The sequence below is a fragment of the Nematolebias whitei genome, chromosome 4 (assembly GCF_014905685.2).
Source record: "Nematolebias whitei isolate Nwh7 chromosome 4, NemWhi1, whole genome shotgun sequence".
In the NCBI taxonomy this organism is placed as follows: Eukaryota; Metazoa; Chordata; class Actinopteri; order Cyprinodontiformes; family Rivulidae; genus Nematolebias; species Nematolebias whitei.
In genome coordinates, this window is record NC_056501.1 from 25,423,548 (window position 1) to 25,438,259 (window position 14,712).

General features: G+C 40.3%; 3 protein-coding genes across 3 annotated transcripts in view; all 3 read left to right on the forward strand.

Annotated features, from left to right (window-relative positions):
• Positions 1–2,588, forward strand: part of prps1b (phosphoribosyl pyrophosphate synthetase 1B) — a 6,417-nt gene extending 3,829 nt beyond the window's left edge. The window contains exons 4-7 of the mRNA XM_037675902.1: positions 773–897; positions 1,065–1,238; positions 1,314–1,473; positions 1,571–2,588. Coding sequence (XP_037531830.1) covers positions 773–897; positions 1,065–1,238; positions 1,314–1,473; positions 1,571–1,663 — 552 coding nt within the window. The 3' untranslated portion in view covers positions 1,664–2,588. The remainder of the gene's footprint in view (positions 1–772; positions 898–1,064; positions 1,239–1,313; positions 1,474–1,570) is intronic.
• Positions 2,589–4,684: 2,096 nt separating this feature from the next.
• LOC119409041 (solute carrier family 25 member 53-like) lies at positions 4,685–5,566 on the forward strand. The gene has a single exon (XM_037675903.1). It carries the CDS (start codon positions 4,685–4,687, stop codon positions 5,564–5,566), a length of 882 nt encoding a protein of 293 aa, XP_037531831.1.
• A 5,109-nt stretch (positions 5,567–10,675) lies between these two features.
• Positions 10,676–13,134, forward strand: tmsb1 (thymosin beta 1). Its single transcript, XM_037675904.1, has 3 exons — positions 10,676–10,790; positions 11,429–11,543; positions 12,765–13,134. The coding sequence occupies exons 2-3, from the start codon at positions 11,441–11,443 to the stop codon at positions 12,803–12,805; spliced, it is 144 nt and encodes a 47-aa protein (XP_037531832.1). The 5' UTR covers positions 10,676–10,790; positions 11,429–11,440; the 3' UTR covers positions 12,806–13,134.
• Positions 13,135–14,712: the final 1,578 nt, after the last annotated feature.

Here is a 14,712-nt window from a genome sequence, read left to right on the forward strand (position 1 = left end):
GGGTGTGGGGGGGGGGGGAGGGGGGGGGGTTGTTTCAGGGACAAGTTGGCTCAAGCTTTTCTTGTGCTTCATCTTGTGACTCAGCGTATTCTATCAAGTGGAACAAGTTAGATGTTCCCACCGCTAGTTGAGCTCTGCGTAACATCTACGTCACCACACACTTACGTATTTGTGTTGCACTTTTTTCTGTCCGGGTTGAAACTGAAGCGAAGTTCAACCCGAACCGAAAAGGAAATGCGTCAGTGAAACTCTGTAATCATATCGAAATATCGAAAGCGTGCTTAAAACTCGTATCACCATTATTGAATAAAAGTATATCGTGACGTATATCGATATCGAATTATTCTCCAGCCCTAGATGAAACTTACTTTTAAGTAACAAAAGAACCGCTTTTTGAAATATGGGCAATATGCAAAAAAAAAGACAAAGCTCTGATGTGTAGTAAAATGATTGCACATAAGTAGTAACGGTACATTAAATGCATTCTATCTGCTTTTGAAGCACTTTGTCAAAAGCTACTTTTAGTTCAGATAATCAGGAAATATTTCCTCATGAATTATTATTTGTTAACGTTGTTTATGGCACTTGTTTTTTATCTTTCTGCTATTGGTCTGTGGGCTCTGCACCAGCCTGTGTAGTGGTCCTGCCTGCTGTATTAGGAGGCTGACTTGCAGTCCCTTAAGTTTGCATAAAGACTAAATGGAGATATGAACGTGCGTGTTCAGTCTCTCTGACCTCATTGGACATTTTCTTTAATCTTCTTTTTTTTTAGGGCTTTTTCGATATTCCTGTTGATAACTTGTATGCAGAGCCAGCCGTGCTGAAATGGATTAAAGAGAACATCCTGGAGTGGAAAAACTGTATCATTGTGTCACCTGATGCAGGAGGAGCCAAAAGGTAAGCCAGAGTCAACTTGTGAGTTCTGCTCTCAGCCTCCTTGGATCTCTTCTAAAATGTACTAAAGATTAGTCCTCTGTTGACCTAACTTGTCTCTCCTAACAAGTATTTATTTATTTATTATGCATCTGCTCTAACTTGTGTATTTTTCACTATCTGTTTTGCAGGGTCACCTCCATCGCAGACAGGTTGAATGTGGATTTTGCTCTTATTCACAAGGAAAGGAAAAAGGCAAATGAGGTGGACCGCATGGTTCTCGTGGGAGATGTGACGGATCGGGTCGCGATTCTAGTGGACGACATGGCCGACACATGCGGGACAGTCTGCCACGCTGCTGACAAGTAAGCTCCTTTATTTACCCATCAAATGTCACAGCCTGAGCAGATTCACATCAGTTACCTTTTCTCGCCCTTTAGATTAATCTCTGCAGGCGCCACTAAAGTATATGCCATCTTAACGCATGGCATCTTTTCTGGGCCTGCAATTTCACGCATCAACAATGCCTGCTTCGAAGCCGTGGTGGTCACCAACACAATCCCTCAGGAGGAGAAGATGAAGCATTGTTCCAAAATACAAGTCAGTCTCAACACTTGGCTCTGAACCAGTTCGTGTTTAGAAATGCAGACGAGTCGTCGATTATCTCACAGCATTTTGTTGTCTCGCCTTTCTCCAGGTTATAGACATCTCCATGATCCTTGCGGAGGCCATTCGCAGAACTCACAACGGGGAATCTGTTTCTTATCTGTTTAGCCACGTTCCTCTGTAACGCCACCGTCGCCAAAAAAAAAGAAGAGGGCACGCCCCAATCTTTACCATCAGCAAATATGATCTACTAATAACTGATGGCGAAAAGAACTGTCATGTCTGTTACTAACACCGCCCCCATTTTCACTAAACCCTCCCCATTAAAGATGTCTCTATGTGTTCGGCGCCAAAGCAAGCGAGCTACTACTTTTAGGCTGGCGTGTTCGTTATGTTCAGATAAATATGTACACAGTGAATTGTCTTTCTTTTAATGACATGTAACTCGCAGCGTTTCTCCTGATCATTGTAATCCCCCCACCCAAAAAAAGTCATTTTGATCTGTTGTCAGGTTCCAGTGCTCAGGAGATGTATCCAGTATGTAAAGCTGTTCCATGGCTTTTTGTTACAATGATTGTGTGTACTTTTTTATGTTGCTCTGCTATCTTCTGCTGATGAAAAGGTCGCAGTTAATGGACTGAATGTGTATTTGTCTAGTTTACGGTGCCGCTGAAGCTCCACTCAACCACGAGTGCCTCAAAAGTGTGAAATGAAAGTAAGTTTTTTCTTTTAGTTTTCACCCCCGCCTGACATCACTTGGTGACGAAACTCTTCTTTCAGGCTGTAAACGATGTATATTTTATTGTATGTTTTCTTTCAACTCTTGAGGCGCCCTCATTGAGTGGGGTATGCCCGGTGTTTAAAAATGTTTCCTTTAAGTCTACAATGAGAAGATGTCGGAGGAGGAGCTGTTTTTAGCTCGGGGTCTCTGCAGGCTGGAGCTTCCTTCAGAAATGTTCACCTGCTTTTCTTGTCTTTTTTTAATGTTTAATAGAGTAAGGTTTTGTCGTCCATGTGCAAAATACAAGGGTTTTCTTTGTTTTTCGTTCACAGTAGAAATGAATGCACCAAAAATTTGAAGATGTGTTCTTAATAAATTTAAATATGCGTTCAAATTCAAACTTGTTTTCTATCTTTGACAAACTTAACAGTTTTTGTGCGTCTTAATGATGTAATTTTCAGGCAGCAGGAGCCCAGAGGGTTTTCAGTTTGTATACATTCATAAAGATGTTACACGATTATTTAATGCCCATCTGTCGTTAGTTTACATGGTTGCTTTTCAGGCATTAATATGAGTCCTGAACAAATAGTTAAAAGAGTAAAAGGCTTTTAATATGTTTAGAGCGACAAACGAAGTTTCTTCTGTCAATTCTCATTGAATTTAATGTTACGATTATAACCTTTGTCCAAGCATGGGACCATTAAGTCACTAAAATGAAACATTGTTATCTTGGCACAATGATTTGTTTCAGACACTTGTTTTTATTTACATCTCATACAGTTATCCGATATCTGCTGCTTTGCGCATGCGCGAATCAATAGCATTGTGGGGCGATGGCTGATGGGAGTGGACAGCCGCCTGTGAGTGATGGATGGGGGAGAAGCCCCAGGCAGCTCCCGCTGCTTGTTGGAAAGAATATTTGGCTTTCAGTCTTCAGAAGTCCCCTAAAACACCAATAAAGGCGCTAAATTTTGTCGCTTTTTGGAAGGGGGTCGCGTGATTGGTATGAAAACGCATAAACTAATAACGCTGTGTAAAAACTGATTGACAGGTGAAGCATCCAATCGGAGAACATGTAACGTCATTCATGTGAGCCAATAGTCATCCGGCAGAAGGCGGGTCGAATCAAAACACCGGCATCGTTTTAAATTATTTTTATTAGGTGCATCACTTGATATGATGTGGTCAATCCTCTGATGAGAAAAAAACTGCCCCTCTCCATGTGCCGAGGTGGAAATAAATTAAAAACCTGTGCTGCTCCAAATTCTTTTTAACACATCTTGAAAATTTGATTGTCACCACAAAGCTGCTTTTTTTATATAACAAAAGGTGAGTACATTTATAATTTCGTAACAACCAGTTGCCTCATAGGCTAATGGTTTTTCACTTTTAAACTGTATAATAGTCCTGCATATACTGATTTAATTGAACATTTTTGTGAATATATTTTTCCTCGTGTTGTTTTGCTTTAAATATTAGCTAACATCTCATGGTTAGCTTAACTGTAAACATTCTTCCTGTCTGACATCATGGTGGTTTTTAATGCAGCAGAGGAGGGTTCATATGGGCAGCTCAAAATATGTCCTCCTAATAAACATGCTACTTTACTGAGTTTTCTGTTTATTGTTTTGTGTATTGTTCAACTACTTTGACAGTTTTAAGTTGGGTTTAAAATGATTTTTAGTGATTCACTTTCAGTTTCTTTTTTTACATTTTTTATGGGGCAGTACTGTTCAAAGACCAAGTGTCAAGTGGATATGTGAACGTCCGGCCAGTGATCTGAACATGTAGGTCCAATAGTTTCATTTGGGGCATCAGATTTTCTGCACTATGGACCCATTTGGCTGCTTTAAACACACTGACACCTCTACCTAGACCTGAAGCTCAAACACAGGTGCTGTGAAACCTGCTGAGGCAAACAGTGGAGATATTCAAGTTTTAAAACCGAGTTATATGGGTTAGCAAAACAAACTTTTTTAATTGGCTGTGCCCACCACTTGTGGCTTCAATCCCACTTGCATCTTTATATTTGATTCTATGAATATATGTTGTATCATCATTTTTCACTTGTATATTATTTTAGTTCATTTAATTTTTTTCTCCCATTAAATTGTGTTAATCTGGAGTATTGTTTCAGAATTGAGACACAATCTCAACCTAGAGAAGAGAGAAGAAAGGGAAAACCTTTGTAGAAACACACACAGAAACTGCAGCAATAAGTTAATTATAATTAGGGGTTTATTAGTCAAATATTATTATTATTAGGGGAGTTTTTGTTTTTGATCACTGATAGGATTTGTTCAATTCTAATCTGGACTATAGGCATTGGATTTTTCATCTTCTCTTTTTGGCTTTATAAATAATATTTACAAAATGTTAGTTTATCTATTAAAGTTTTTTTAAAACCTTATGATCTTCAGTGAGCCTCCCAGTGTCAGTGCTAGCATGTCATGATTTGTACTTTCATTTTCACCAGCTCAATAAATGGCAGGAAGTCCGGACCATAATGGAGATGATGAAGACCCCGGGGACACGATGATTCGCTTCCAGAGCTACTTACATGGAGGAACCTCCAGCTTGCTGTCTGCCCTTCCCTCCTTCCTCGTCTTCCCTGTCTACAAAACCATTTTTCGCCAACAAATCCACAACACCCCGGTTGGCCAGGCGGTGGGACAGCTCTGTAAAGAGGGGCCTGTGAAGCTGTACAGGGGCGTGGCTCCACCCGTGCTGATGAGGACGCTGAACGGCACGCTGCTGTTTGGCCTCCAGGACACACTCCTCCGTCAGCTCACACTGTCGTCCCAAAATGTCCTCCCTGCGGCAGCTCTGCCGGCTCTGGCTGGGTTTGGAGCAGGGTTGGTGGAAGCTGTGGTTTTCACTCCATTCGAGCGGGTTCAGAACGTGCTGCAGAACGGCCAAAACGACCGTCACCTACCCTCCTTGAGGAGCGTTCTTGTGACCCTGAAGTCGCAGAGGATGAGCTATGGCTACTACAGAGCCTTCCTCCCCATTGCAGCTCGTAACGCTCTGGGCAGCTCCCTCTACTTTGGACTGAAGGGTCCTGTGTGCGTCGTCGTGGCGGGACAGGGCCTCTCCCCCATGACCTCCTCCTTTGTCTCGGGAACGCTGACCTCGATGGCGATCAGCTTGGCTCTGTACCCGCTGTCTGTGCTGGTGGCAAACATGCAGGCACAGGTGGGCGGGGAGGGGAAAGGTGTTGTTGCATGCTGGAAGGCCTTGTGGAAATCTCGGCATGGGAGCGTGGCTCTTTTGTACCGAGGAGGTTCCCTCGTTATTTTGAGATCGTGCATCACGTGGGGAATCGCCACCGCCATTTATGACAAGCAGGAGAAGCGATCGTGTTGAAGAGACACTGTTGAAAGTTGTTACACTGTTAAGAGTTTACACAGACTGTTGTATTCATTTTAGTAGCCATACAACTCTTTCAGTTCAAAAACATAAGGGTTTTGCTCTGAAAATGTATTTTTTTGTGTGCAGGTATCCAACAAACGCATCAACTTGTAGCAGGAACATCTCAGGTGTTGCCGTTTTAAGTTCATCTCAGAGCCAACATGAACAACTTTCATTAACTTAGGACCCAATTTGAATTCAGCTATGATTCCCTGTCTGATCTTGACCGCTGTCACACATAAGATGTCTGCATTTCAGCTGACTTGTCCAAACCAACAAATCTGCCAGTTCTGTGTCCAAATGTAAAACCCACTGCCACGAAGCCCTGGTGAGAATTTCTCTTGTGCCTGAATGTGTTTGTGTGCTGAAAATATAAATATGGTGCAGACGAATCACAGGTGCCTTCCTTCCTGTTGTTTTATGAAAAGATGCGTCGTCATTTTGCAGACATTACTGGTTTTCTTTAGGAGGCATTAGTAAACAGGAAAAATGTAATAAAATATATATTCAACAAACATGAGCAGCCAAACCTAACAAATAAAAGTCCTTTGAGGCTCAATGCAGAAGCCTCCTGTTTTTAAAGGCTTGTCATCGTCGTGGAAAGTTTCATCAGAATGGGTTGCCATGTTGCTGATTGTCAGTGATTGCCATCTTGATTCTGGTTAACTCCATGAAAGTTATTCAGTTCTATTTGGTTCAAAGATTAGTCTTAAGAGTTTCATTCAAATTTGTCACGTTGTTTGCGAGATGTTTTGCTAACATACAAACAAGCTCATGGACAAAAACATTCCTGTGATAAATATCCTGTCTTCTGCTGCACTAACTCTTTATGCAAATACTTGTTTCCCTGTCAGTGTGTGAAAACACCTCAAGCGTGTCCAGTGAGTGTATATATATGTACCGTCTGACGTTGTATAAACTTTGATACTTTCAGCGCTACCTGTCAGATTAAAATTTGTTGTTCTGGGGAATATTAAACAAGTCAGCTGTTTCTGTTCACCGAGGAATTTAACAGACCAAGTAGCTAAAGATTCAACCTGCAAGATGTGAGCTGTCTGGGATTTTTATTGCTCTGATGCACCTCTCCTCTCGTGTAGACTTTTTTTTTAGTTTACTGTTTTCAAGACTAGTAACTAAAATTAACTATATATATATATATATATATATATATATATATATATATATATATATATATATATATATATACATAGTTAATTTAATAATAGTAGTAATAATAGTTAATATAAATTTTGTGAAACCACAATGACCCATCTGTTGTTACATGCATGAGTTAGTTTTCTTGCACAAGTGGGTTTTTGTTCTTGATGTGTAACGCTGGAATGCATGTTGTGTGTTGCTTCACAATAAGAGAATTCCAGGGAGACTACATAAATGACCCGAGGCCTGTGGGGGTGTGTATGTATGTGTGTGTGGCGGGGGGATTTTGCCTGTGCAGATGTGCAGACACATCCAGACTTGAATTATAAACTGAGCTGCTGTATTTCATCGCCTTCACTGCCTCTGTGATTCTGCATCTGTTGGTTGTTGGACTAATTCTGGACACGATAAAGAAAACCGTTCACACATGATTGCAGACACATGTGTACTAATGAAAATGAAGGTCAAGTATTTCTAGAAAGGATACAGACCCTTTCCAAAAATTTAGAATATCATGGAAAAGTTGTTTAACTTCCATAATTCTATTCAAAAGGTTCATTTTTAATAGATGATAGATTCAGGGCCCACAATTTAAACAATTTCAAATATTTATTTATTTTTACATAATTTGGGCTTCCAGCTCATGAAACCCACGAAAGCAGGATTTCAAAAAATTAGAATACTGTGGAGAAATCAGCCCAAATGTTGCAGGACATGAATGTTTTAAACAGAGTGTGACACTAATCATCTACTAAACTCAAAGCACCTGCACAGTTTCCCCATGTGTCATTAAATTGCTTCAGTTCGGTTCAATATGGGGAAGACTGCAGACATAACAACTGGCCAGAAGACCATCATTGTACCCTCCATAGGATGGGTAAACCACAAAAGTTCATAGCTAAGGAGGCTGGCTGTTCATAGAGTGCTGTGTTCAAGCATATAATGGAAAGTCTAGTGGAAGGGCAAAATGTGGCAGGAGAAGATGCACCAGCAAAAGAGATGACCGTGGGCTTCAGGGAATTATCAACCAGAGAAGATTCCAGAATCTGGCAGAGATCCAGAAAGAGTGGAATGATGCGGAGTCACAGCGTCAAAAACCACCACATTCAGACGCATGCAGGAGATGGGCTACAACTGTCGGGTTCCTCAGTCCTCTTTTCCGATGAAAGTAAAGTGTGTCTTTCATTCAGAAATCAAGGTCCAAGGGTTTGGAGGAAGAAGGGTGAGGAACAGAGCCCATACTGCTTGAGGTCCAGTGTGAAATATCCACAGTCAGTCATGATTTGGGTGCAATGTCCGGTGCAGGTGTTGGTAAACTCTGCTTTCTTAAATCCAAGGTCACCACAACAGTCTACCAGAATGTTTTAGAGGACTGCATGATTCCTTCTGCTGAGGATCTGTATGGAGATGCAGATTTCATCTTCCAGCAGGACCTGGCTCCAGCCCATGCCACCACAAGCACCAAAACCTGTTTTGATGCCCATGCCACAGTGCTTGGCCAGACAACTCGCCAGACCTAAACCCCATTGAGAATCTATGGAGTATTCTCAAGAGGAACATGAGGAGCACCAGACCCACCACCAAAGAAGAGCTGACAGTATCAAGGAAATCTGGGCTTCCATAACTCCCAGTCATACGGGCTGATTGACTCAATGCCAAGATTGACATATCGTTTTGAAAGTACCATATTTTGATTGATTTGTTGTGATCCTAATTTCTTTATTTATTTTCTGCAAAAACTGAGAAGTGTGGGCTGTTGTCTTTACAGTATTCAAATGTTTTGAAATCCTGTTTTCGTGGGTTTCATGAGCTGGAAGCCCAAATAATGTAAAAATAAACAACTAAATACTTGAAATTGTGGGCCCTGAATCTATCATCTATTAAAGATTAACTTTTTGAATGGAATTATGGAAGTTAAACAAGTTTTCCATGATATTCTAATTTTCTGGAAAGTGTCTGTATATGCCTTTTAAACAGAGTTTTAGATAATCTCATGTGGAGAAATGTCACATTTCTTAGTCGCGTATAGAAATTATTGTATGCACGAGCTTATGCTCAGAGTCTGAGTTGTAAATGACTCGGCTCTTACTGCATGTTCGCTCAATATCTCTAAAACTGAGTTAAAGCCCTTTTTATTTTATTGATAAGCTGTTGCAGCAATCTGAAGTTTGATTGCCAGTAACTCCCAAAGTGAATCAGTTGTAGATGACTACTTTCTGAAATTTTCATTAAAATCCATTCAATGGTCCGTGAGATATTATGCTAACAGAGTTGACTAATAATGCCAAAGTAACACTTATCTTGCTCAATGAGTAGTTCTTACAGTGGATTGTGAAAGACTCTAAGCTGCAACTACATCAAGTTTTAACACATCTGTGCAACTAGTTGAATTACAGACATTTCTGTTTTCTAATACGTAACCGCAGCAGTCGCCTATTAGAAAACAGTCGGCTCCCAAAGATAAAGTAAAATGTTCAACTCATTATGTTTTCCTGAAAGTTTCGTTCAAGTCAATCCGGTTCGTGAGGTATTTTGCTAACAGACAAAGTTAACTCCAAATAATTAAACTAATTTATTTTCTACTAAGACCTGGCACCATCTGTTAGTGCTCAGAGTATGTGTTGAGGATTAGTCTCAGCTACCACCCCACAAGTCAATCTGTCAAATTCCCTGTGGTAGACTTTTTTTTATTTTATTTTGAAGGCCATTTGGCTGTGGCAGCCATCTTGAAATGTATTGAGTCTAAAATGTATGTAAGCATCCATTGCTTCCTGCAGGTAGAGATGCTCAGATGAAGCTTCGTGAAGCTTTCATTCTAACTGGTTCATTTCAGGCTTCACGTGCACACAAACTCCTGCTGGGCGAAAGTTTTGTAATTTTAACTACTTGAGTTGAGATGGCCGCTTCTTAAAAGACAAATTAAAGCGCCTACATTTTATTTAGTGTTTTTTCATATATATTTTGAAGTTTGGTTAATGGTAATAGAAGTACTTATTTATTTTTGATAAACGTGTCAGCATTATTTCAACCATTAGATGTTGTGGGACCGTGAATGTATGAATACTGGGATGGTGACTTTTCATTTCTATTAAGGTCAAATATTTATGAGACTAACCTGTATAAATAAAAGTTGAATGAATTCTTCTGAGCTTGGACTCAGTTGGTTTCTCTGAAACATGTCTGCTGTGAAACACTGCAGGAACTTTCTGGGCCTCGCCTTTGGCCTTCTTCTCTTTTTGTTTTTGGGCCTCAGCCACTGCCTCAAAGGAAGTAAGAAAATATTTATCATTAATTTAAACCTTAGTCAAACTTTATCCACACATGCTTTTCTGGCTGGGAGAGCATGCACATGTAAAAACAACAAATCTTTTCCAGAGCTAGCAAGCATTCTTCACATCTAACCAGTGACGTCACTAACCGTAACACACGCCTAGTCGGCACGCGCTGCACTGAAAACTTCCGGAATTCCTCAGCATAAGCTCCGAAACAGTTGATCAAAACAGTTTCTAGTGGTTCGTGAGATGTTTTGCTAAAAGACAGGCTTACACAAACGGTGGCAAAACATTATCGTCTGTTTTCACGTCGCTGCGGCGGGCGATAACTTCTTTTGATCACAAATGCTTGTTCCTTCCTTTCGCAAAGGTGTCATGTCGAAACATGTCCGGTAGATGGCGCTGTGTTAAACCAATAACCCATTCATGTCAAAAATTAAAGGAGCTAATCAACAGAGCAGTGGCAGGAGTTGAAGACATTAAATAAATAATGATGCATAAAAGAAATTCGCCTAAGGAGCGACAATGTATTCACCAGGAAGTGGTGTTGTGGATTAAAACGTGTCCCGTTCAAACAGTCCCCCCCTCCTCCTCCGTAGCAGCGGGAGCCAATCAGAAGCCACGGCTCGGTGTCCATGTTGTCGTGCAGAAGGGCGTGTTGACTCTATTTAAACCGAGGGCTCTGCACGGATTACACACAGACGTGTCTTACCTGGAGAGGATCTCGTCAGCACATCGCCCTACACCAGGTATGCGAACAATGTCCTTAAAAGCGTCTTATTATCCAGATGGAAGGATCATTTTGTTGATCTCATAACGCAAAGGCGCTTGGATCTCTTGGGCAACATTTCTGCTTTTCACGCTGCAGGCCTAAAACCATTTGGTGCTGCGTGCACTTTTATCCGCATTCTTCTTTTACACAGGCCTGCAACTGGTGTCTACACCTTCCACTTTAATGCAGTGCAGGGTAGAAACATTTTTAATTCTGTCCAACCTACTGAAATGTAGATGGGCTTTATTTGAAGAGATTTGCAAAAACATGTTAAAGCCTTCACATTCTGTGTTGCTGCTGATCTCAGCTGTCCTGGTTTACAGTGTTTTATGAAAATGTGTAGCTAAAATGCAAATGAGGTTTCCCACCAGTCAGGTTCCTCCGTCTGTACATAACAGTGCAGGCCCAGTTCTCTGGGAGAATGCCCAGTTCACTGTGGGAGAATGGAAAGGACAGTTTCCACTCATGCACTGACTGAGGTGGGGCTCATCTTGTGTACCTGTATGGACATGCAGTGTGTGTGTGTGTGTGTGCATGCATGCATTCTTCAGGTGTGTTGCATTTATTGTGTGCTTTTTTTAAGTCCAACTTTGTCGTTTGGTCTCCTGCTAACAGATCTCTTCCAAAATGAGCGACCCCAACCCAGTCAACCAGGAAGTGGAGACGTTTAACAAGCAGAAGCTGAAGAAGACGGACACGGAGGAGAAAAACCATCTCCCAACTAAGGAGGGTAGGTGTTCAAGGAAGGGGGGGGGGGAGTGCACGAAGCGCAATGGTCTTGTCCACACCTGTTTCACATTTCACCACTTTTTTTTTTTTTTTTTTTGGCTCCATTATGCTTCAACTCCTCCCTTGACATCAGGAGACAAACATTGCATCACAAAGTGGTGCTGCACACCCACTTACCTGGAGGCGTCCCGTTCATTTTCTGCTGCGCGTCGGCGTGCAGCCCCACCCCGAGTGATTTTTACAGGAAGCGTGGGCGCGTTTTACACCTGCCATAAATTCTGTGACTGATAGGAATTAGACGGCTTCCTGATTTGTAGGACCATGGGGGGGTAAATTTGTTTTAATCTCGATACAGCAATGAAATAAAGGTCCAACTGATAAAAACGGGAGCAAATGTCTAAAGGAATAGTTCAGAGCTTTTTGCAGGTGAACATTTAAAATCGGAACGATCTCTGTTTGGAGAAATTATAATTGACAGGATTGACGAGTTTATCTAAAGGGCTAAGACTATGAAATTTTTTTTTTATTTAAACGACTCTAATAAAGTGCTTCAGTTTGACGATACTTAAACATTATAACCAGTAACGTTTGCATTCGGTTAGGTTTTACGAAATCAGATTGAATTTTTGTAGTTCTCTGCAGATAAACTACAGGAGCTAGCTATAGCGCTTCTGGTGTCGGGTTCGACTTCTTCAGCACGACGTGCTGTGAAATATTTGAGCTTTTGGTTTTAAAATGGCAGCAATCTACTTTAGTTTTGGCCTTGCTCACATTAGCCTTTAGATTTTATTTTTTTTTTTTTTTTTAATTTCTTAACTTTGAAGTTATTCAGATATCTACAACATTTAAGATTAACTTTTAATTTATATTCATTACCTTTCCACTGAACAAACCCAACTTCAAATGAAGGAAACTGTTCCTTTAAAACCTCATGTCATAAAAAGTAACGATGTTCAGCTTCCCTCCAGAGGCCGAAGTCCTGCTTTCTTAATCTTCAGTTTTTAAGCGCATGGGACTATATTTTAAATCCAGAATGCTTTAAATTAAAATTCACGTTATTTGCATGAACTCTAACCCTTTCTGTTTGTGGTTTCATGGACGACTTCCCATTGAGGTGTCAAAAGAAACTTCATCACTTCCTGAGAAGTTGCTCAAGTGTCTCTGACTGTTGGATTGATAAGTGTTGCACCTTCAGCTTAAAATGTTCTTTGTGATTTGACAGAAATTGAAGCGGAGAAGAAAGCCATGAAAGAGGATAAATGAAAGCAGCCTGCCATGATGATGATGATTCTTCTTCGCCCTGCTCCGTCACCAGCTCGCCCTCCATTCGGGCGTCCTGTCACTTCCACACCGGGTCTTTCTGTGCCACCAGTGGTTCTGAGGGAGTCTCTTGTATAATCATCTGTATACATTAATGCAACGTTTTACCGTGTTCTTTCTAAACGCAAGCGTTGGACAGAACACGGTAAGAGGCGGTCGGGCTGTAATCTACAACATGACACCAAAGCTATGCCTGTAAATGGCGCCATTTAATTAAATGTTGTGAAAAAAGGCAATGATTTTTGTTTTAATAAATAAACATGTCGGATGTATTTGAGTTTTTTTTTCTTTAAGTTGTATTGTGCTCTGACTTATCTGAGCAGGGTGGGGGAGTTTTCTGCCAAAATATTATGCTTTAAAAAAAAAAGACTCTAAACTTGTGAATTTTCAAGTCTGTATTTTAGTTTAAAGGTGTGACTTGAAGTTGATCTATAACTTTAAAAATGATTTGAACTGGGAAACATATTTCAGACAAAGCCCAAAAGTACTGGATGCAACACTCAAAGAGTTCACTTTTTATTTTCTGTCCTTCCTCAAATGAAATGCACTGAAGAGCCAACTCATGTTTTGCTTTCCGTTTGGACATTTCCATGGGGCTTATCTTTAAATAGTATGCATTCTTTCATCAGGGACGAGCAATATTTATCTCCAAACGACCTCCTTTTCTGAAAAGGGGTTACTCGAGTTAAGCCTAGGCTGTTTGTCCAAATCAAGCTTGTTTAGACACTTAAAAAAAAAAAAAAATAATAAAGTATTGCAATCTGCTAATGTCAAAAACAAAGGCATCCATACCTGAAGCTGGCTTTAGTTGGATTTTGGTTTCCAAAAGATGTGTTCCAGTGATGTTTCATCCCCAGGATGAGGTTGGTCCACACAGACTAGTTGCTCAACATGATATGAAAAAGGGTTTGGCCCTCTGGAGACTACACAATGTTTTTTTTGTTGGTTTTTTTTAAACTCTTTTGACAAAAGATGAACGGTCCATCTAGGGCAGCATTCCTCCAGAGAATGTGCGGGTCATTTTCTGTTTATGTATCAAACCAAAGACCTGTGAGAAAAATCTGACATTTCATCTAATCACCAAATTAAATGTTTTACATCTGAGAGACTGGGTCTGTTGCTGCTCATTTAAAAAATAATAAGCATGCTCTCGGAAGACGATCGCTTGACTGCCAGCCAGTTAACTGAATCCAAGAAAAATAAATGGGACTTCATCAGTAATCTTTAGTTTTAATGTGCAAAGAGCAAAAGTCCAATGAGACTTCAGACTCCTGGTGAACTTGCAGCCCAGCAATTATCAGACTTGAGTTGACATTCATCTGAACAGTCTGCTTTAAAAGTTTTTTCTCATTCCAGTGTCAAGTGATCTGATAGTGTGACTTTAATGTTTTAACTGATTTGCTACTGTGATAAAGTATACTATAATAAAAAAAGTTGATAGTGAGGCTTTGAAAAAACGTTTTTTCTTAAGTCATCAAAGTTCTCAACTCTACATAAAATGTACTGGTAATTGTACTAAGGTTTTCTATTTTTTACAATTAATACATTTTGCAATAAATGAAATGGGGCTTGGCATGGACCAAGTTTATTTGGTCTTTGAGTTTGACTCAACACAAGTTTAGGTGCCTTTAAGTTTATTTTTTCAGATGTATACAGGTATATCAGTCAGTTTCTTTGTCATTCGCACCTCATGTGGTACATGTGGTGGAGCGAAATTATGTACACAGGGTCCCAGTTACATCCAACAATAAAATGTATAAGAAAAACAGTAATAACATCTAAGATATGAACTAAGAAAAACATCAACTAAATATACACTAAGCACTCATAACATAAAACATTGAACATCA